This window comes from Homarus americanus, unplaced genomic scaffold (genome assembly GCF_018991925.1).
Source record: "Homarus americanus isolate GMGI-L3 unplaced genomic scaffold, GMGI_Hamer_2.0 scaffold18703, whole genome shotgun sequence".
NCBI lineage: Eukaryota > Metazoa > Arthropoda > Malacostraca > Decapoda > Nephropidae > Homarus > Homarus americanus.
The window spans coordinates 7,909,434-7,933,782 of record NW_024749779.1 but is presented as its reverse complement, the minus strand read 5'-3'; the positions used below and the strand labels follow the sequence as shown (position 1 = coordinate 7,933,782).

Sequence of the window (24,349 nt, the reverse complement as noted above, 5' to 3'; positions counted from 1 at the left end):
ATATTTTGTTTATGGATTTTTTTTTCCTTTAGCACATCAGAATATATTAATCTACCATCAAAGATCCTATTTGGCTTTTGCAAAGGTGCATCCAGCTGTGTTTGTGAGGGAGGATGAGGGGGCGTCCAGCTGTGTTTGTAAGGGTTGTGTGGGAGGATAAAAGGGCATCCAGCTGTGTTTGTGTGGGAAGATGAAGGGGCATCCAGCTATGCTTGAATGGGAGGGTGAAGGGGTGTCCAGCTGTGCCTCTGTGGGAGGATGAAAGGGCGTCCGGCTTTGTTTGTGAGGGAAGATGGAGGAGCGTCCAGCTGCGTTTGTGAGGGAAGATGAAGGGGCGTCCAGTTGTGTTTGTGAGGAAGGATGACGGGGCGTCCAGTTGTGTCTGTGAGGGAGGATGAAGGGGCGTCCAGCTTTGTTTGTGAGGGAGGATGAAGGGGCGTCCAGTTGTGTTTGTGTGGAAGGATGACGGGGGGCCCTGCTGTGTCAGTGAGTGAGGGTGAAGGGGTGTTTAGCTGACGTTGGCCGGGGAGAATATAGAGTTGCGCCTATATATAAATATGTTTATTGCACGAAAGTTGAGATAAATTACTTTTGTTTTATTGACAGAGCGTATGATGAAAACATCCACTGTTTTTAGTTCATAGAGCATGATTCAATACATTATGATTTTTATTGGAAAGGATAATAATAGCTGTATTTTTAAAGTGATTTATGGTTATATCAACAGGTTTTGCATATTGGAGAATGAAAACAATGTTTATTTTTTCATGGAGGGGAATGATAATAATTGCTGATGTTTTGCTGGTTTCTACACTTGTTTTGTTTTTGAATTTGTTGGCATGAATTTTTCTCTTGAGGATATAAAGTAGAGTGAAATGTAAATAGAATTTCATAGATGCACTCACGGATAAAAGTTCTTTGACACGTCTGATTCCCCGAGCTTCTTCAACGAGTTTTAGAACCGTTTCTTTATCAATCCAGATGGCGCTGTAGTGTCTCATTTGGGTTCGGCACAGTTTCGAATTGGAGTTTAAAGAAATTTTCATCCTCGATTTGTGTAACTTTTATCTCACGTTGGCTACATAAAGTATATGACATAAAACTGAAGAGAGGGGAACTGAAATGATTCTCGCTCTCTCTCTCTCTTTCTCTCGTCTTTTAAATTTATTTTCCTTCCTCAGAGAAAATCTGAAGGTAGGATGGTCAGGGATTGGCTGAGTTTGAGATGGTAGAATGAGATTAAAAGCTGGAGTCAGCTGGGAGGTGAAAGATCTGAAAGGATTGTTAAAGACAGCTAGAAAACTCTTTGTGTCTGTAGATCGTCTCTTTTTACTACTCTACGAACCCTAGGCTAGAAATTCCGAAGCATTTATGGACGGAATAATACATCGGTGTCTATGGCTTCGGGTTCACGAGTCTGAATATCGGGGTCCATAAAGCAGTAAAAGAGGCATCAGAATTGTGTTCACGATTGTAGGCCTACATGTACAGTACGTGAGTGTTTGTGCATCTTATGTACAATCAAAGACAAAAGTCGTGTCGCGGTTTTGTCCGAAGATTAAATATAACTGGTGAAACATTATGAGAGCCCCCTACCACAAGGCAGAGCACACCAAAAGCTTAGCCCTTCGGCATATGTTTTCACCAAATTTCACGACACGACTTTTGTCTTTTGTTTACACTACATATGACTGTATTCATGAGTACCTGGAATAATTAAACAAAGGCAGAATTAAACATGTAGTATACAAAAACAATTTGGATAGAATTAATCGATAGACCTCCTTATCTCGAAAGAGTTAATGAGCAACTTATTTGGGATGAAATAGGCAGGCTTCCAGACATAGCAATTTCTGTATTGTAGGCGACTTCAACTATCAAATGGATTGGACTAACCTTACTGGTAACTACTGGAAGCAATAATTTCAAACTCAATTCAAAATTGCCTCAAGGAACACAAATTGATCAATGATTCCCAGCCTAGGTTCACAAGTGGGCGTTCATATCTGACAGATTTTTTATCATTCTTTTCAACTGTTTTCGAATCAGTGGATGGCGGGCATGATTATGATGTAGTTTACCTCGAATTTAGCAAAGCCTTCGACAGTGTCCTTCACAAAAAACTAATGCGTAAAGTAGAGTCTCAAGGAATTGGAGGTGTTCCAAACTGGATTAGGGCGTGGTTACAGGACAGGGAACAGAGAGTCAGTATTAATGACACCAAATCCGATTGTGATATCGTCACAAGTGGAGTATCCCAGGGCTCAGTACTTAGACCATTAATATTTATCATGTACTTATGTGACCTGGATATAGGCGTAAAGAACAACATAAGTAAATTTGCTGGCGACACTAAAATAGGGCGTGTAATAAATCTGTCGAGGTCTCTGCAAAACTACAAGAATATCTAAAAAAAAAAATCTCATGGTCTGAAAAATGGCAGATGAAATTTAATGTGGACAAATTTAAAGTACTTAGCCTAGGAGATGTAAACAGCGAAACCAGATATCAGATGAACAAAGCTAATATAGAGAAATCTGACCGTGAGAACGATTTTGGGGTAATGATAAACAGAATCTTAAACAAAGACAACACTGTAAGTTTGTTCCAAACAGGGCTACCAAATTACTAGGTTTCATGCACAGGAGTGTTAGTTACAAGCCTAGTGAGGTTATCCTAAACTATATCTTGCACTTGTTAGACCTCACTTGGATTATGCAGTTAAATTTTGGTCACCGTACCACAGAATGGATATCGAATCCCTAGAAAGCATACAGAGGAGGATGACAAGACTAATCCCGGGCAATAGAAACGTTGAGTATAGCGATAGGTTAAAGAGATATAACATAGGCACTCAAACTATCCATCCAGGAGCGAACTCGCAGAAATGGTTGTAAATTGGACAAATTTTGATTTAGGCGCCAGTATGTAAACACTGGTTGGAAAAGAGTAGTGGATGAGTTGAACACATTACCAAACATCATCATTAACTCGAATACGCTGGGTAGCTTCCCTTACAGGTGTATAGCTTGGGCGGATATATTAGTGATAGGGTTGGGTGTAAACGGGACTGCCTAGTATAGGACAATAAGCCTGCTGCAGTTTCCTCCATTCTTATGTTCTTATGCTCTTAGAGAGAAGAGGTTAATAAGTGTATTCACTACAGAGGTCACCAACATTTTATGAGAAAATATCTATACAACACCAAAATACACACAAATGACACTACGCAATATATAAAATATCAAATTCAAAAAAGCTAAATATTCTTTGTATACCTCCTAGCATAACCTAACGCACAATTGTCTTCATATTGCTCAAGGTAAAAACTTATTGGTACTAGAGAGGACTAATAGTTGTTTTTGTGAGGCGGTCGACTGTAATTAAATTGATTTTTTTAACTAGTCACATACCATCATATATAAATGTCACTTCTCATTAACTGTGATAAATTCACTTTAAAAACCTTTTTCTAAGTCAAGTTAGGAAAGATGGGCAGTGAGTAGCCATTCATAATCAATTAAGGATGATAATATAACTCATAATTTATTTAGTCATGTTTACATAATGTCTTATTTTTCAACACGTATTTAGTTTTATGTCTTTTCAATAATAATAATTTACTGTTACTAATGTCAGCTGGTTAATATTCTTGTACATCAGTTGCTGTGTGGTCGAGCAACATCCTACCTAGAGTGAAGGATGTTATTTGTATCTCGGCTGAGAATAACAGATTCTCTCATAAAGTTTTACGTTAACTTTTTGAGGACAATGGTTTAGAAGTACCGACCTTAAAGGTTTATATCTTCATCCTCAAAAGGTTGAGCTACCGTCCTCAAAAGATTAAAACATCATCATTAAAATGTTAAATATTTGCCCTCAAAGCATTAAGCCATAATCCTCAAAGGGTTAATTATTTGTCTTAATAATGTATTATTTTCGGACGATTATAAAATGACTGCTTATTGTATATCCAGCGCATGCAGTTACACTTGACCGAGACTGACAAACAGTAACAAATAGCTACTACATCAGGTCTTGAAAAGTGATATAATAGAACACTAGATTAAAGCCCCAGGAATCTTATTTAAGTACATGCCTATTTACAACTAATCATAACACCGACTAAAGGTTAGACGAGCCATGACAAGCCACAGATGTCTCCAGTCTGTGGCTTGTGTGGCTCTAAGTTAACATAGAGATTTAATGATAACGAACAGTAGCGCTGAAGTGGGTGTCAGGGACCAGACCACACACAGGTGTCTCCGAGCTGTGGCGGGCGGGTTCCTGGTGGATACTGATGCCTCGAATACGCAGGTAAGACAGTGAACCGATGACAGATGGTAAGATTAAGACAGGCCGCACGCACCTACATTTAGTTAGAAGGTGCGCGAGTCGTGGTTCAGTACTGGTGTAAAGTGAAGGCGGCCATGGTCATCCTCCTAGTCTCTCCAAACCATATCTAGGTGGACAGTTATTTACTACACTACGGCCATCTTTAGGGCACCTTTGAGAACCTCAAGCTGGTGGGGCCACAGCTGGCAGGATCGCTATTGGCAAGGATGTAGATGGAAGAACGTGCCTGGCAGGGCCGTGTTTAGTGAAGCTTGTAGATGAAAGGGAACTGGATTACACTACTGAGGTCTCCAGCGAATGTCTGGTGGCGAGGTGGCTCCTGGCGTTCTGTGGGGTGGCGTGAGGGCTGGGTCTCAAGGACAGCGACGTCTCTAGGATGATGGTACTCTTGGTGCTCTTGCGGCGGTGGGTAACAGGATATCCCAGCTGCTGCATCCGGTACTGCCGCCACCGCTTCCGTAGCAACTCCTGCACCTCGCCGTTCAGAAAGCAGTACAGCACCGAGACGAAGACACCCTATTGGGAGAGAACGGAGGATGATGTGTTATGATATCAAGAACTTAGCAGAGCATAAATAAGATAAGATATGGTACTTCAGTGTACAAGGGTAAAAAAAAAAATCTGCCTGTAGGTTATGTATCTAAGCAACTGTGCCGTGTAGCAACCTTGTATATAAGCTACTGTGCCGAGTAGCACTTATGTATATAATTACGTGGCAACACTGCACGTGTTATGTGGCAACATTGCCCCGAGGCTGCCATATGGCAAGGTAGCCTCAGTCTGACTGTGTGAGCCGTGCATGGCACATGCTAGTCACCACTTGTATTTCTCTCATACATAATAAACGGACTTCATTGTTACCCGGTGTTTCCCTACCCATCACTGCATTCTTCAGGGAACACTTGTAACCATCATGGCACAGTGACTGGGATCTGTGGACTTACAAGTGTGTAAACAATGCCGAGACAGTTGCGTCTGCCGGTGATGCGCATCGACTCATAGTGTGTTGTGTTGTGTTGCGCTGTGTTTCGCCGCGATGTGCAGTGTTGGGCCGCCACAGTGCGATTTAGTGACGGTGGCAGTGTTAGTGTCAGTATATTAGTGTGTGTCTAGAGCTGAGAGTTGAGCATTGGCCTGTTTTTTAGTGGTACCCACGGAGCACGCAGGCGTACACCCTTCTCGTATGACATCCCGGGAGACACTGATGGTCTCACCCCCACCCCCGCCGAGTCTCTAGCCACCGGCATTAAGGCCACCACGAAGTGCTCTCTCAGACACACTCACACACATCACACACGCACGCATGCACTCACTCACGGACAGAACAGAGCGTTATTCTGCGCTGTTTATGTCATATATATGTGGTTCGAGCTGTTGAGGCGCCACTTTATATACTAAACAGTGCAGTCCACGCACACACAAAGATGGGCGGTAAGAAGGGACAACGTCAAGATGGGAGACACGACTCCCCACCACCTTCCCCTCCACCGGGCGCAGACTCTCATCCTCCACCTCCAGTGACGGACATTGCCACAATTCTGAGGTGGATGGACGACCGGGACGAGAGACGCAGAGAGCCGGAACTTCAGAGGGAGGAGACACGAAGAGAGGAGGAAAAGTCGCGTTTTGAGGCACTATTGGCGACCCTGGCGCTAACCCACCCTCCCTCACTCGCGGGTAGCGCGCTTCAAGGCGCCAATATCCTCCCTCCTCCACCAGACCAGCGTCCTCCAGGTACTCTTGCTTCCAAACAAACAGCTCCCAAGGCATCTGTTCAACCCCCACCCGCCCTCTCACCAGACATCACGTTTCAGCTTTTTCGTTTGTGGAGGGGGCGTTGGACAGATTACTCCACGATGGTGGACCTTGACAGCATGCCTCCAAACAAACAGCTCATCCAACTGCGGATGTGTTTGTCGCTGGAGACCCAGAGAGTTTTGGAGCACACATTGCAAGTGCCTCCCAATTCTACATCTTCAGTGACGGATGTGCTCGACCTTTTACAGGAGCACGTTAAAGGTCGGAATAACGAGGCTCTGTGTCGCCGCGCCTTCACCAGCTGCAAGCAGGCGGAGAACGAATCCTTTGACGACTTTTTTGTACGCTTGAAGAGTTTGTCAGAGGAGATCGACGTCTGCAAGGCGCACAGCCGGGAATGTGAGGAAGCCTGGATCAAGCACGGGATCTTGAGAGGTGTCAGGCAGGAAGAGTTGGTGCAGCGACTCATCCCCTGGACGCTTCCTCCACACTCCAGGTGGTAGTGACTGAATGTCGGTCATACGAGGCCACCAACTCCGCCACCTCTGCCTTACGGGCCCCTCCTGCTGTGAGAGCAATCTCTCAGTACAAGAAGGGTAAGAAGGCGGCCAACAACGCGAAGGCTGCCACACGTTCTTCCACGCCTCCGCCTAGTGCTTCCTGTGGCAGCTGTGGAAAGCAGCACAGCCCCAAATCATGCCCGGCCGCCGACGCACTGTGTCGTGGATGTGACCGTAGGGGCCACTGGTCTAACACAGACAGGTGCCCTGCACGAGGCCACAAGTGTCAGACCTGCGGTCGCTATGGACACTACGACAAGTGCTGCCGCCAACCGATGCCCAAAAGCCCGAGACGAGGAGGAAAGCAGCGCACTTCCCTCGAGGTGGTTCGCACGCAGCCCTCTCCAGATGGCCCACGCAGCCCCAAGCAGCAGCAGAGTCACATCAGGAGGGTGGAATCGACCACACGCCCCAGGGCTACCCCTTCCCCTACCATCCGCGTCGCCGTCACACACGGTGATGTGTCGGGTCACATCGAGGTGATACAGGACACTGGCGCTGTTACTACGGTGATTGGGTTGAAGCACTTCCAGAAACTGGGCCTCACCAAACGTGACCTGGGACCACCGCCGCAGCTGTTGTACTACAATGTGGACGGTTCCCAGATGCTGGACGCTGTGGGCTCCTTTCAAGAGGAGATCACTTACGGCGACAGGTCGTGTCACGGATGGATCGACGTGCAGCCTACTCTCGCTACACCCTTGTTGTCGTGGGAGCACCTCAAGGGGTTATGCGTGGTGCCCAGAGACTTTCCCGAGCAGATCCCAGCTGCTCGTTACACCGCCAGCAGGGTGCGTGAGTTGACGAGCGACACGCCTGGCGCTGCTGCACAGAGCTGCCCAGAACCCGCGTCCACTCCCACCCACACAGGACGCTCCCCTGCGCAGATCCTGTATGGTCACCCTCTCCGCTCTTGCGTTCCTGCACACGCCAAGGCCTTTGCGAAGGAGTGGCAGACCAGAGCCGAGAGCTGCGACCGCCGCGCCGCTTCACGTGCCCAGGACGCCAAGGCTTGGTATGACGACCGTGCCCGCCCTCTTCAGCCATTGGAGATTGGTGCCCTTGTCCACGTCCAGGACCCGACGACGACACGTTGGGACAAGGTGGGCATAGTGATGGGCGTCGGCTGGTCGCGGGACTACAAGGTCAGGATGCCAAGCAGCCGTGTCTGATGGAGGAACCGCCGCTTTCTCCGGCCAGTCCCACCCCCTGCTGCTGGCCCCCTGATCGAAGACGAGTCACCTACACCTCACGAGGATCCGCCCCACAGTGCACCTCGACGCTCGGAGCAACTTAGGACTAAGAAAACCGCTCAAGACAAAGACTATGAGCGTGATGGGGGAGGGAGATGTAGGTTATGTATCTAAGCTACTGTGCCGAGTAGCAACCTTGTATATAAGCTACTGTGCCGAGTAGCACTTATGTATATAATTACGTGGCAACACTGCACGTGTTATGTGGCAACATTGCCCCGAGGCTGCCATATGGCAAGGCAGCCTCAGTCTGACTGTGTGAGCCGTGCATGGCACACGCTAGTCACCACTTGTATTTCTCTCATCCATAATAAACGGACTTCAGTGTTACCCGGTGTTTCCCTACCCATCACTGCATTCTTCAGGGAACACTTGTAACCATCACTGCCCACCTGGGTTCGGCGTTTGGAACTTAACACAACGTACAGCAGATTTAGTTCAGTTAGTATTTTTGAATGTGTTACACCTGATAACAACTATGATAACTGCAGTATACCACCTAGATTATTTTCCAAATAATTTAATGAAATAGAATGAAATATGATACCATATGCAAAATAAATGACGAAAAGAGGGGCGGATAGCTTTTATTTTTGTGTGTGCACATTTGTAATGGCCCCTGTCTCATCAAGTATTATATAAATGGGTTCTTTACATTTGATTTATATTCAAATTCATCCCCTGTAAGTTTCCACTAGCTATGAGGAGGACATGAACAGTAGCTTCCCCAAGAGGGTGAAGCCCATATGTCAGCAACTATGTAAGCGCGCACCAATGTGACGCCCTTAGTCAGTCTCACTCACCAACTAATATCGAACGGACGTTGATTCACGTCTATTTACATAGACGTGAATCAATAGTGGAACTCATAAATAGTGGAACTTATGGTTGATCTCCACTCAGGAATTATACACAAAATTTTTTTTAATAAAACAAGAAACTTCAATTGGGTTTCGTTACTAAAGCTCAATATAATATATGTGTACCAACCTGGTTAACTTGGAATTAACCAACCAGTTCATATAAGGTGGCAGCTCGTGTGGGTACGGAAACGACATATCAGTCTATGTACCAAGACGTCAGTGTTTTGTGAAAACAAGAAAAAAAAAAACAGTGAAGAGTTTCATAATACATCCAAGTGTTGTACTTTATCCCGTATTGAGACGATAATTAGTGAGTGCTTCTCATTTCTGTAGCCCAGAAGAGGTGCAGAATTATTATTATATCATACAGCCTCTTTGGTGAAATCCCTGTTAGTAACAGGTGTGGTCCCCCAAGAAAGCATAGTGTCAGTGATCTACGAATGTGTGTTCTACAGTGTTGCAGACATTCTCATGAACATTACTAACAAGCAGACATTTCACAAGTAGCTGGACGGTTGTGTGGTTTCGATAGCGTTGATTGCAGTATTTCTGGTGTCATGAGACAGTTCTCCATATATACGAGACTGCAGTATTTTGGCACACGGCAGAGGCGACATCGTATCAGCGGCAGAAGGACCTGATTCATCTTTGGTCAGCGGCATCTGCTCTACTGTGGAGGTATCCCCATGTAATGAAGTGGACTCACCCTACGTCGTGATTGCAGCTCGTCATCCTCGTTGCTAGGGCAACCGGCCAGAGGCGCGCGCACAGGAACGATTGAGGAGGCACCCGCCTACTCCCTCACCCCACCACAGATAGTGGCTGGACGGATCTCGTTTTCTATACAGACGCCATAACTCCTGTATTAGGTATTTCAAAAGAATACATAGTTTATGAACACATTAACACGTTCGAGACATAACTCCACATTGATAGGACATCGGATAGGGTATATCATTGAATTAGGTGTCTTTAGCATATTCGTGTGTACTGATGTAATATAATTTGCAGTAGTTATTTCTTATCTGTTCAATTATTGATATTTTAATTATTTTAACTATAATTTTTATAATTTCCTGTACACTAGAGGCAAGTGTTTTGCTTTTGCCATTAATTATTGTCTGGCTCAATTGAAATTTATTGGATAAATTTTCAAAGTTTCCAATGTCTAAATCTGAAGACCTTACTCACCTAGCACAAGTATTTGCTGATAACATACAATTAGAGGATACAAGTTGCCTATCTACTGCAAAGACTGAGTTTGAACTTAAGCCGGAAACATAGTTAGACGTTTCGGAAGAAAGTAGTGAGCAGTTAATTGAGAAATTGTATGACGACTTAAGCCGTCGTACTTTACGGTCGGGGAATCAATATGGTACCTTACCTAGACATACACAGGTAGTTTCTAATCCTATTCCGGGTGACAGTGTGTCGGTTGATTTATCATTACCCACCCCATTAACTGAGCCTTCAGTCAGGAGTAAAAGTACTGAGCCTTTAGTTAGGAGTAAAAGTACTGGCTTGCTAAGTTTTAACGCTAAAATGGCTTCCTCTAGCACTTTACCCAATAATGCTACCGTGTCAACTAACCCTGATAATGTATTTCATATGATGCCACGTGGCGACCACGTATGTCATTTTACGGGTCAGGATGATTATCGTGTGGCGCATTTCATTCGTGCATGTGAAGACACTATGCTAACTGCCAAAATTACCAGTGATGAGGATAAAAAGTCACTTGTGCGTTCCCACATTAGGCAGGGATCACTTGCTGGAAATCACTTAAATGCGTATGGCTTAATGGCCCCTGACTATGAAAAATTTAAGCTCACCCTCATTGGAATTTTTGGGGGCGGGTCCCAGTTGGGCCAATTGCAGTGGATCTTCAGGTGGCTGGATCGTTGTACTCCAGTGGTTCATGCAGAAACACCTGTGGTGGCAGTTGATATTGCTGGGGAAGTGTGACAGGATAGGAAAGCGGCCTTCAGAAATTGGAATTGGTAGGAACAGGATGGGAGAATGTCAGCGACAAATGTGGAAACGCTGATCGAATTAATTAGTTTTCTATTAGTAGTTCGTCGTCCTATATACGGCCGGGCACAGGAAGTTCAGTTTGTACCACCTATTGATATGGTAGATTACGCAAACAAACTGTGTCCCACGGGTACGGGACCTTTGATGGCGCGTCCCTCCATGACTACGGCACCACCCCAGATGGCACAAATGACACCACCCCAGATACCTCAAACGACACCATTGGCTCCAATTGCGCCTCAACACCGGACATTCAAGCAACGTCGTTCTATAAGATGTACTCATTGTAATAAACGAGGCCATTTGATTGACGATTGTTTCCAGCTCCAAGGTAATGGTGTTAAATTACAAGAGACCACAGGTGCCAAGCAGACATCAAGGTCATACACGGAGGCAGTTAAGGCAACGCCTCCACCTAACCAGAAATCACGCATGTGGTGTGCGCTCCACAAGTTCACAACTCACAACACACAAGAGTGCACTTTAGTGATGAAGGTCAGGAATTTAGACAATGGTGTACCCCAGGTGGCGCAGAAGCATAAACAGCATCGTTCCCAAGACAAGAAGTCGGGGGAAGACCAGCGCCCGCCACAACAAGCAGAAGGATACGTACATTGTTTCCTGCTTCGCACAACACTTCTATAGCAGCCTCGTTAGTAGCGGCGCTAAGTAAAGTGGAAGTGTTGTCAGTGCCGGTGAGAGTGGAGAGTACAAGATTGGCTCTTGATATTGATACGGGTGCTTGCGCGAATGTTTTGGCCTTGACATCCTATCAGGAGTTACAACGTAAATTCCCTCATTGTGATTTCAAATGGAGACCTACTGACGCCGATCTCGAAGGAGTATCTGGCACGCAGTTGAGCATTAACGGAATGGTGACGTTACCACTCAGATTCTCAAGACGTGGTGCTCCCTTCTACGCGAACTTTTATGTGCTTCAGCAGTTTAACTTGCCAGCTGACGGGTTACTTGGTCTCCCAACCCTTAGAACGCATAAAATAGATGTCCATCCACGTAATAATACTATTACGTTAAAAGTGTTTCCTACAGCGCTATGCGTCATTCTGCACCTTTGCTCACCGCTAAGTCGAAAGTGTTGTCCACCATTCCCACTCAGAGGAAGGCGGAAAATGTGTCAGAGCTAACCCAAGACCTCACACCCTCACTTTCCCAGCGTGATTATAGCAGCAACAGTTGGAAGATCGTACCTGCAGTTTTGAAGAGTACTCTCCATTACCAGAATGAGGAATTCACCAAAGCAACTGTCGAATTACCTGACGTATACACGGGCACTGATGTTGTATGTCTCCTGGAAACGTGTAAGGTAAAAGGGTTGTCGTGCGAGTCGACGTTAAGCATTATACGCCCTGGTGGTTTGACAGACGTACTAGTTCTGAATAGAACAGGCGTTCAACGAATATTAAAGAAAGGATGTTATTTGTGTGATTTTCTAGTATATCACAACAATGTCGAATTACAGCCTACAAAATTCCCAATTGGTAGTATTGTTACGCAATCCCAACAGACTAGGCAAGAGAGGATAGATCAAATAGCGCCACATGTTAAGGTGATCGATCATCCCCAGGGCAAGACACGCCTTTTAGAGCTGCTTGTTGACAACAGACATATTGTAGCCTTGCCAGGGGAAAAGCTAGGTCAGACAGACTTAACATCCCATCATATAGCGTTAAAGGAGGGAAAAAACCCTATCTACTTACCAGCCTACAGACTACCTCATAGCCAGCGCACTGTAGTTCAGGATATGGTGCAAGATATGTTGGATGAGAATGTTATTAAACATTCTAAGTCTCCTTTTAATAGCCCATTATTCCTCGTCCCGAAAAAGGATGGTGGATGGCGCCCTGTTACTGATTTCAGGCGCGTTAATGAAAAAACGATCCCAGATAGGTACCCTATGTCTGTCTTGAGCGACATATTGCAGTCCTTAGGTAAGGATAATACTGTATTTAGCAACTTAGATTTGCTTAGTGGTTATTGGCAGATGCCACTCGATGAGAAATCACTAGAGGTAACTACATTCAGTACGCCCCTGGGCCACTTTGAGTGCCTTCGGATGCCATTCGGTCTCAGGAATGCCCCACTAACATTTCAAAGAATGATCAACACCCTGTTTGCCGGATTGATTTGTACCACAGTCTGCGCTTATTTGGATGATCTAATAGTAGTCAGTAAGGATGTGGATACCCATCTGACTAAACTGCGTGAAGTGTTGGAAAAACTTTCCACAGCAGGTCTTAAAATTAAACTTTCTAAATGTGAGTTTTTACAATCCAGAATCTATTTCCTTGGTCATGTAGTTGACGGTGAGGGTATACATACAGTAGATGATAAAGTGAAAGCTGTATCTCAGTTCCGGCATCCTACCTCGGTTGATCATGTGCGTAGTTTTCTTGGGCTATCTGGATATTATCGTTCTTTTATCAAGAAATATGCAACATTGGCATCGCCCCTAACAAGGTTGCTAAAGAAAGATGCAATATTGATATGGGATGCTGAACACGAAAATAGTTTTGCGGCATTGAAGATAGCGCTTACCAATGCCCCTATTCTAGCATTCCCAGACTACACTCAACCTTTCACTCTCTGTACTGACGCTTCTGGACTTGGAATCGGAGCTGTACTCATGCAAGAGGATACGCGTGGAAAGTTTAGAGTGATAGCCTTTGCAAGTCGTAAACTTATTGATGCTGAAACACGTTATTCGGTAATGCATTTGGAAACGTTAGCCGTTGTGTGGGCAATTAAGAAGTTTAATTACATTATCTTTGGATATAAGATAACTGTCTTTACGGATCATGCGGCAGTAACTGAGCTGTTCCATGGGAGAAACCTATCAGGCAGATTAGCACGATGGTATCTGACAATTCAGGAATTTGACCCCGAGTTCAGGTATTTACCGGGAAGGGCGAATATTGTCGCCGACGCTTTGTCAAGAAATATAGCACCAGTGATGCCTCTTTCACTCTTTCACAACTGGAGGATGAGCAACGACGCGACCCATTATGGTCAGCAGTCATTTTTCCTCTCGAATCGGGAGAGGATGTTAAACTTCCCAAATTAATTCTTCCCTTAAGTCAGTTTGAATTACGACATAACATACTCCATAGGTCGAAAAAGACCATGATGTTCCACAGGCAGGTCACCAGGGTCGTGACAAATGCTTGGAGGAATTGAGAAAGAAGTATTTCTGGAACAAAATGAAGAAACACATAGAATTTCACATTGCTAAATATTTGGCGTGTGCTCAACATAAAGGTTCTATAGGATCACCGGCCCCTATTCTACAATATCCTGCACCAGACTGTCCGTTTGACACAGTCGCTATTGACTTGTTACAACTACCGAGGAGTCATCAGGGATCAGCGTACGTCTTAGTGTGTGTGGATCATTTTTCTAGATTCGTGTTCTTGGTCCCACTAAAAGATAAAACAGCCGATCCAGTGGCCTATGCATTTGTGATGAATCTTATTTGTCCATATCCTACGCCTAAAGTTCTTCTCTCTGACAATGAAACAGAGATCAAGAACCAGCTAGTAGCGCAATTATGTGCGCAATATGGAATTAAGCAAAGTTTTGTGACAGCTTATCATCCACAAGCTAATGGCCTTGTTGAGAGAAAAATTGCAAGATCCTGGAGATACTTCGCCCGGTTGTGTGTAATTTGCAATACACATGGGAAGATTGGTTACCGCAGGTTGCAGCGTCTATTAATGGGTCGATTAATAGTTCTACGGGGAAATCACCCTACTACATTGTATATGGTAAAGATAAACGTCTACCTTATGATATACTTATGGATACGCCGAACCCTGTTTATAATATGGATGATTTCGCGGCAAAACAAATCCATGTTTTTACGGATATTCATACCCAAGTACGATCACATTTAGCAGCGTCACGCGCTGAAATGATGGTCAAGCAACAAAAACATGCTAAACCTGTCGTGTTAGACGTAGGTGATGCTGTTATGGTAAGAGAACCTGAAAGGAACTCCAAGCTTTCGGCTAAGTTTTCGGGTCCATTCCGCATTATTGCCAAAGAAACAGGCAACAAATTAAAAATTTGGAAGCCTAACACACAGATTGCAGATGTCGTGCATGCGGACCGTCTTAAAAATACCTATGAGAATTTATTGCCCACAGTTGATAATGATGTGATAGACACTTCTTTACAGACTGTACAGAGTCAGAGTGTGCCTAATGGGATAGCAATCATGTTTCTTTTGTGTTATTATAAGTCAGTGTCATCGAAGATGAAAATTGTTCGTAACATTTTAACCCGTAACACACTAAAGTATAGGACCCCTGTAGTCGATAAAACCCCTACAGTAGTAGAATCCCCAGCTTAGTGTCTACACCTTTGTTTATAACATGGTGAGGGTTGTATAGGATGTACTGTAATCTGTGAGCTTATTTAGGCCTCACGGAGCTTGGCCGGTAGGTGACCGAGCGATGTAATGGCCCCTGTCTCATCAACAGAACGTATTATATAAATGGGTTCTTTACATTTGATTTATATTCAAATTTACCCCCTGTAAGTTTCCACTAGTTATGAGGGTGAAGCCCAAATGTCAGCAACTATGTAAGCGCGCACCAATGCGACGCCCTTAGTCAGTCTCACTCACAAACTAATATCGAACAGACGTTGATTCACTTCTATTTACATAGACTCCGTCCCTTTCTCACCACACTCATAAATAGTGGAACTTACTGTTGATCTACACTCAGGAATTATATACATAATACTTTTTAATAAAACATGAAACTTCAATTGGGTTTCGTTACTAAAGCCCAATATAATATATGTGTACCAACCTGGTTAACGTGGAATTAACCAACCGGTTCACATTCATCACGAATATATTAAAATAAATATTGTAGCCTATATGTCATGAGCACTTTATAACTTATTTCCAAAATATCCACAACAACAGAAGGTCACAGCTATGTTGTAAAAGAAAGCGGTTAGAACAGGTACATCACCTGGGAGGACTGGAGGAGGGCGTTAGTCAGCATGTAGGCGCCCTCCAGGTCGCCTTTATCACCAGGGTTGACGGCGAACAATAAGTTGGTGATCCCGAGTAGCGGGAACAATACAGCCGTCGCCTTGATAGCCTTCCTGTACCACAACACACCAACATACAGGTTAGAAAACACGAATTTACGGAGAGAAAGAGAGAGAGAGAGAGAGAGAGAGAGAGAGAGAGAGAGAGAGAGAGAGAGATCAACTTTGCTATGCCCAAGAAAATTTATAGCCACTTCGCTTGGCATAAATTAAGGTTGCCCTTTCAAGATATTCCCAGCCGCCATTAACATAACAAACACAAACTGTCAACCAAATACTTATTAAAAAAATAACAATTTATAAAACCCTTTCCTTCAATATTTCATTACATTTACATAATATAACACGTATAGCAACATTTTGTTATTCCATTCTAAGACTTGACTCGAGGATATACGCTTTTATGAAGCCTTATTTCTTTATTTTTATATTTGTGTGTGTGTGTGTGTGTGTGTGTGTGTGTGTGTGTGTGTGTGTGTGTGTGTGTGTGTGTGTGTGTGCATATGTGCGTGTCAGCTATTGCAGCTGGCTAGCCCTCGTGTTGAAAAGTGAAGCAACTTGCACAAGTCTTCGCCTGCCAGTACACAGACTCTTCACCATCAAGACACCTACAGTACTTTGCCTCCTCGCGGCAACACACGGTAACTGAGTGCCTCTTTGGCCCAGGCTAGACCAGCAAGGGATTTCGGAGCAGCAATTGGCCCCAGAGGGACGGCGCATAGGCCCACTGATATGTACAGTAGACACTGCCTGGCGCCTACCAACCATTGCCCTGCTGCCTAGCAGATTAACCTGGGTAGGTATAAGGCTACGGGGGTAAACATCGAATGAAAAATCTGCAGAGCCCAACAGCAGGCAGACCTCAACGGTGGTATAGGCAGAAGCAGTGACCAACATGGGAACCCAACGACTACACTGGCGGATGAAGGCAATGCATGATGGGCAGGCTAAGAAGGTGAAATGCAAAAAACTGGGCTATAGACAGTCCATTGCAATTCTCCCTCTCCCCAGTCATTTCAACACTTGCACCACTGGGTCAGGAAAAGAGAGAGCCAAGATGTGTGGTTAGAGCCTGCGATCCTGCCTCATCACAAATATCAACTCATGTGCAGTCATCATCCAGCTCGTCATACCTCCCATCATCATCAAAACCCCTATGCCCCCAAAAGTTCTATGGAGATGGACGAGTGGCAAAGGGCACACACATAAATGACTGCTGGGAGTCTCTAGTCATAACTCTGCACATGGGCGGCATAGATAGGATGGTCGTTTATGCACTGGGATCTAGGCAGGAGGGTAATCCGGTCCTGTATATGCTACTGAGCAGCCCTTTAGAGGACCCACTCTGCTCACCTCACACGGAGAGAGGCTAGAAAAGGTACCCAAAGCATGGTCTACCGAAAGAACCAACCTGACTGAGCAACCGCACCCAGTAAGGTCATCTGTGCGCCGTCAAAACCACACTCATAATCACAGATCAAAACAAAACAAACTATTCAACCTCTTATAGTCGCTGCATGGAATGTCAGGACCGTTCTGGATACTGACACAAATGAGCGTCCTGAAAGAAGTGCCCTTGTGACAAAAGAGCTGGCCAGGTATAACATCGACAAAGCAGCCAATTGTGAGTCCCAGCTACCGGACTCACAGAACAAGGGGCTGGCTATACCTTCTTTTGGAAGGGTAAGCCTGCTGCGGAGAGAAATCGCATTTATGGAGTTGGCTTTGCCATCTGCCAATGCATCCTACATAGTCTAACAGAAATACCTGTTAGGATCAACGGGCGCCTCATGACGCTCTGAGTCCCACTGAATCACTCACGTTTTGCCTTCTTCATCAGTGCATACGCCCCTACAATGGATGCAGAAGATGACACCAAGGAGGCCTTTTACACTGACCTTGACAGAGTGCTAACATCTGTCCTTAGAGAAGATGACATTTGACAGGGAATCATAGGCAGAATTGTACTAGACTAGTGTAAACCCAACGGCCTACTCCTCCTCAGCAAATGTGCTGCACACAACCTCACTATCACCAATACCTTGTTTAGGCAAAATGACAAGTTCAAGGGTTCGTGGCAACACCCAATATCCAAACACTGGCATCTCATTGACTAAATTATTGTCAGAGAAAGAGATTGGCGAGATGTCCTCATCATCAGTGCCATGCGTCACTCAGACCACAGAGATACTTTACGTCGTCCCAAAACAAGCCTCCAGAAGAGGTTTTAACGTTAAGCGTCTGGAGGATCCAGAAGTAGCACATGCCTTCAGAGAGCACCTCGATCATGGGTTGATAAACAACCCGACAGCAAACAACCGAAATCCCAGTGCTGAATAGAGTATTCTTGACACTGTCCTGACAAAAACCTGCAGAGAGACCCTCGGCCAGATCTAAAGAATGCACCAGGACTGGTTCGATGGAAATGACCCAGAAATCAATGTACTCATCAATAATAAACGTGCTGCTTTAACCGACTATCAGAACAACCTTCAGCATCGAACCAAAGCTGATACCTTCCACAAGAACAAAGCGGCGGGCCCAACGCGAACTTCGCAATCTGAAGAACGACTGGTTCAAAAATAAAGCACGTGAAACGCAAAAACTTGCAGATCTACAGAAGGCTTCCTTCAGCGCTGGAAAGAGCACTACCATTCACTGCTCAATCTAAACACTGATGTGGATATCCTGACTACCCAGCAATTCCCTCAGCATCCAGAGCTGTCCCACTCACCTATCCTCCATCCTTGGATGAGTTCCTACTGCCATCAAACCGATGGAAAATAACAAAGCCTCAGGGCCTGATGGAATCCCAGCCGAGGTGTATAAAGTAGGAGGACCTTTGCTTACCAGCCGTCTCCACCTCCTTCCTGGAGAATAGATGAGAAAAGGAGGAAATCCCCTAAGCTCTGAAAGACGACTCCATTGTCATTATTTACAAGAACAAGAGAGACCAGTAAGACTTAGGCAACTACAGAGGGATCTTACTGCTGTCTGTAGTGGCCAAGATTAACGCCCGTGTCCTCTTAAACCGACTTCTTCCTGAGGCGGATTATTTCCTCCCACTATTTCATTGTGGCTTTAGACAATCACGTGGCACTATTGGCATGATCGTTGCTGTCCGCCAGATACAAGAAAAGTACAGAGAACAGCGTCGTAACCTGTGCATGGCCTTCATCGACCTAACTAAGGCCTTCGACTCGGTCAACAGGGAAGTCCTCTGGCGGACCCTCAGCCGTTTTTGCTGCCCACCAAAATTCATTGCCATTGTGAGGCAACTCCATGATGGCATGAATGGCAGTGTCCTACATAATGGCACCCGGTCTGAGCTCTTCCCTATTCAATCGAGGATAGCACCTCTCTTTTCCATTTTCTTAGCTGCTTTTCTTACTCATGACAGTGCCAATTTAGCCAGCGGGGTGGACATCCAGTACCAGGTGAAAGGTCTTTTCAACATAAGACGTCTCAGGCAGGAACAAAGATGTCGGCAGCTTCCATTACCGAACTTAAGTATTCAGCCGACCTCATCCCTGTCGCTCAAACTGAACGCGACCTACAGGAGAACCTTGAACACCTACCCAGATGCGTATGCACACTTCGGCCTTGAGGGAATGTGCATAAGACTCAGATTTTCTTTCAGACTGCCCTTGGTTCAGCCACAGCTCCACCATACATCCAGCGTAATGGTACTACCCTCTCTAATGTTACCCATTTTCACTATCTCGGCTCCCACCTGTCCACCACCGCGGTCATCGATGAAGAGATTCAACATCGGATGAGATGTACATCTAGAAACTTTGGCAGACTCCATTCGGGTGTCTTCAGCTGTAGGGAGCCTAAATTATCTACAAAGTTACACGTATATCGAGCAGTGGTCCTCTGCACCCTGCTATATGGCAGCGAGTCTTAGGTTACATCCAGGAGGCACCTCAAGTCACTTGAAAACTTTTACCAACGTAGTTTACGTTCCATCCGCCGAGTTTAATGGGAAGACAGGAGAACAAATGCTAGTATTCTCGCTGACACCAACTGTAGGAGCATCGAGGCTACTATTATGCATGAACAACTACGTTGTACTGTCAATGTTACCCGCATGGATGACAGTAGATTGCCAAAGCAACTACTTTACAGTCACCTAACGAATAGTATACGTAACTCTGGCGGGCAACTATAAAGGTATAAGTGTGTCTTAAGACAAACCTGAAAAAGAGCCAAATCGACCCCCTCACCTGGGAGACGATTACTCCACACCGTATCGCTTGGAGGTGCACCACACGAGAAGGTGTCATTACTTTCAAGTTAGCCCGTCTGCCTACCGAGGCAGACGAGTGCCAACGCAGAAAGGACGCTGCCTTCACCCCTCCCATACTGGATGTAGCCCTCCACACGTGCAACATCTGTGGACGACACTTCCGGTCCCGTTTCGGCCTCTATAGTCACCTCATCCCTGATGTCGGACCCCTCCTTCGCCCTCTGGAAGAAGCCAACACTGTCGTTTTTATCCCAACACTAGCGAAAAACCGTTACTTAACTCCAGCAGAAATGTCACTCCTTGCACTACCACCGAGACTAGGAAGAATGGGATTTTCTAATCCAGTGGGGCGGCTCACGGCAGCTCTCACTGAGCACATAATAGATCATAATGCAGCAAGTCAGGTGGATACCAACGAATTAAACAAGATTCGACGGTCTATTACGACAGAGCGGCAGCACACCCAAAGTGATAAACTGCAACAACTGTTGCAACAAGTGCCAGAGAACGTGAAAAGAAAAGTAGCTATAGCGCAGGAGGTGGGCGCCTCAAACTGTTTTACAACGTTACCGATAAGGGCAAAAGGCTTCATCCTTAATAAACAAGAATTCACAGATGCCATTGCTCTAATGTACGTTAGGTCAGTAGAAGGTTTGCGCTCCCAATGCGCGTGCGGCTCATCTTATGACATCGACCACGCCATGGTGTGCAACAAAGGGGGCTTCGTGTGCATGAGGTATGACGAAGTAAGGGATCTAACAGCAAATTTACTGAGGGAAATATGCCACCACATCATGGTGGAACCGCTCCTCCTTCCATTGAACGGTGAGAACCTTCGCCACAGGACTTCAAACACCTCCAACGAAGCCCGTGTGGACGTCAGTTGTCGAGTATTCTGAACGAGGGGAGAGCGAGCCTATTTTGAAAAAAGGATTTTTGATACCTTGGCTGCTAGGGTATGACCGTTGCCCTCCCACACCCCCAAAAAATGGTCCTACAATGCTGTTCAAAGTTTTAGTGTTGTGTATTTATCTAGGAAACACCCTGGAAATTTTTTTGGAGATCGGTGCATGTTTGAGCTAGCACCGTCGGCTTTACAAAATAACACGGAATATTATTATCTAATGAACAATTTTAGTGGAATTTCTTTTATTAGACTTATAACATATACTAACACCAAGCAAATGATCAATCATATCAATCTTAATACCCCTAAAACAATATTATAGATTAGTGCAAAATACAATAATCCCAATAATTGCATTTCTAGGTTCAAGACCCATTTCTCTCAACTGGCGTACAATGAAAAAAAGAAATACTACTACCCCGCAATGCCTGGAGTGTTTGAGGAGCGCCAGCAGGAGATGGCTGACTTCTTCCGTGAATCTCTAGCCCAAAAATTTACACGTGGCGACTACAAGGAGCTGGTAGAGCTTTGTCTGCTGCTTGTAACTAAAGGATCCGAGCCAGTGAACTTCACGATGGTCTACCCCGGCGCACTTCACAAAGTAAGGTGGATGGCTAAACTGCTCTTTACCCTCAAGATTGTTCTTTTGTCAGGCCAGATGAAAGAGCAGTTTCCCAAAGCCGAGGTTGTGACGAAAAGTCAAATCAGCAAGTTAGAACGGTTTGCTGTGTTCACAGTCGCTGTTTATGTCCCATGGTGGATTGTTTGTCCCGTTCCAGCAAGTGCGTCACTGAATGGCTTGAATTTGGTCGAAACCTTGGCTGAATTTTCCCCATATGACGCCACAATAGTTGACAAAGCACGTGTGGCACTCGGTAGACACACTTGGTACCTAACTGAGGAGTTGGCTCCACTGGCTTTGTTCTCGTCCCAAGTACAAGAAAGGACAAAAGAGGAGATGAGGAAGGCCCTTCTTTGCCATGAAGGCACTGAAGTTACTTAGAGAGTGGGGCTTAATCATGGGGGCTATGGAAAGCCATATCTTCCCCCTGTCCCAGAAAATGGCACTTCCCTGGTGGACCCAATTGGGCCTGACTCAAGCCGGTTCTTCACCATTTTAGGCATGCCCTATCAGTTTCTCCACAGTCCAGCCAGTGAATGGGCGGATCATGACGACTACCTGAACATGAAGTGGGTTGTGGACAAGCTTCAGGTCGTCAATGAGGCTGCAGAGAGTGGTGTAAGACTTTGCCATGACTTTCTTAATGTTGCCAGGGATGAGGAACGCTTTCAAGAAGTCCTTCAAGTAGTTGAAAATGACAGACTCCGTGTTCCTAATCATCGCAAACGATCATCTGTTTCCGAACAGAAATTATGGTTTCTTGCTCGAGAGAAATAATACCTTGTGAATATATGATATAACCCCTTAATGTACCATGAGAGAATAAGAATGATTAACTTTTTTTGTGTTAGTGATTACAGCTTTTAATTAAGACAGGCAAATGATTTGTATTAATATCACTTATGATGGTTGTGTAATCTCATATATAGGCGCGTATGCCGTATAAGCAAAATCGCTATTTTTCAAATTACTGGTGCTCACTCAAATATGCATGAATCTTCACAAAATTGCACGTGGGTAATTTTATGTCAATATGCAACACCAAAATTTTGAACAGCATTGTAGGACAAAGTTGGGGCAACTGTCACACCCTAATGGCTGCATGTCACCGCAACCTAGCTCTCGATGCTGCACACAGGAGGAACGAGAACGACAAGATTAGGGCATATGGGGAGAGAATTCAGAACGTTGACCAAGGCAGCTTCACTCCTCTGGTGTTCGTAACCTCTGGCAGGATGGGACCAAGTGCAAGATGCTTCTACGCCAGACTCGCGGAGGTGTTATCTGAACGAAAGCAGCAGCCCAGAAGTGATGTTACAGCCTGGTTGAGATGTTGACTGTCCTTCTCTCTGCTTAGGTCTGCATTGCTTTGCCTCAGGGGAATGAGAGCATCGGCCCCAAAGCCGAAAACAGTCGCAGATATCGTCTTTGAGGCAACAGTCACTGAATGCTGCGTAGATCTGCGGCTCAACTAACTCAACACAGCTAGGGTAGCTACTTATGTATTAGGATATTTAATTTTAAGGTAATAAAATGGCGGAGAAAGGTGTGGCTATTGGGAGAGGCTGGAGGCCATTTAAAAAAATTAAAGTAATATTAGTAGTAGTAGTAGTAGTAGTAGTTTGTGTGTGTGTGTGTGTGTGTGTGTGTGTGTGTGTGTGTGTGTGTGTGTGTGTGTGTGTGTGTGTGTGTGTGTTTTCTTTAATTAAATACACATGAATAATTGATAAGAAGGGGTTTCTGTTTTTCCTGTAATACACTTTTGATACAACAGGAAGCTGGATTAATAACACGTGATTAAATACACCGAATTAGTACAGCTATTTAACCACATCAAATTAAATACACTTGTTTATCTACAACCGATTAAATATACCTCATTATCTACACCAGATTAAATACACCAGATTAGTTACACTCGATTAATTACATCTGATTAACTATACATGATTAGATAGACCTGATTAAGTACACCTAATTAACCGCACCTAATTAATTACATATAATTATTTACACCTAATTAACCAAATTTAATTCATTACACTCCATCAGTCTAAACCGTGTATACCGTGTAATATGTACTGTATATAAACACACTCTGGCAGTGTTTTACCAACCTGACTTGAGTAGTCTCCACGGCGTCACTGGCTCGAAGTTTTGTGACCAAGATTCTTATGATGTTGATGAGAAATAACAAGTTGATCTGCAGAGACACATATAGCAACAATGATAGTTATATAGGACACTAAAATAAGTGATGAGAAATAACAAGTTGATCTGCAGGGACACATATAACAACAATGATAGTTATATAGCACACTATGATAAGTGATGAGAGATAACAAGTTGATCTGCAGAGACACATAGCATCATACCAATAACATATTAGTAATATATCACAACATCTTAAGTGATGAGAAATAACAAGTTGATCTGCTGAGACACCTATAATAATAAAATATTTTATTTAGGGTAACTCTCTCCTGTTCACTGGTTACTAGGGCACTCCGAGTCGACCCAACTGGTTGGAGAAATGTTGTAAGGGGTAGGTAGTACATATTTTCGTCGTTTAGAATTGAGGCTGATACTACAATAGGCTCTAATGGACAAAAGCATATATCCCGAGGCATCCCGAGTCGATCCAATTGTGAATAGATAC

The 24,349-nt window shown here is 44.7% G+C and overlaps 1 protein-coding gene across 1 annotated transcript; it reads right to left on the bottom strand.

Annotated features, from left to right (window-relative positions):
• Positions 1–2,752: 2,752 nt before the first annotated feature.
• Positions 2,753–23,895, bottom strand: LOC121853910 (vasoactive intestinal polypeptide receptor 1-like). The gene is made up of 3 exons (XM_042348303.1): positions 23,808–23,895; positions 15,828–15,963; positions 2,753–4,872 (listed from the first exon to the last, which is right to left on the bottom strand). The coding sequence occupies exons 2-3, from the start codon at positions 15,858–15,860 to the stop codon at positions 4,630–4,632; spliced, it is 276 nt and encodes a 91-aa protein (XP_042204237.1). The 5' UTR covers positions 15,861–15,963; positions 23,808–23,895; the 3' UTR covers positions 2,753–4,629.
• Between the last annotated feature and the right edge of the window lie 454 nt (positions 23,896–24,349).

Excerpts from the sequence above, each read along its gene's own strand:
- LOC121853910 (XM_042348303.1), bottom strand. The coding sequence starts at position 15,860 with ATGCTGACTAACGCCCTCCTCCAGTCCTCCCAG. Across the intron at positions 4,873-15,827 it reads CCCTCCTCCAGTCCTCCCAG|GGTGTCTTCGTCTCGGTGCT; the intron begins GTGATGTACCTG and ends CTCTCCCAATAG.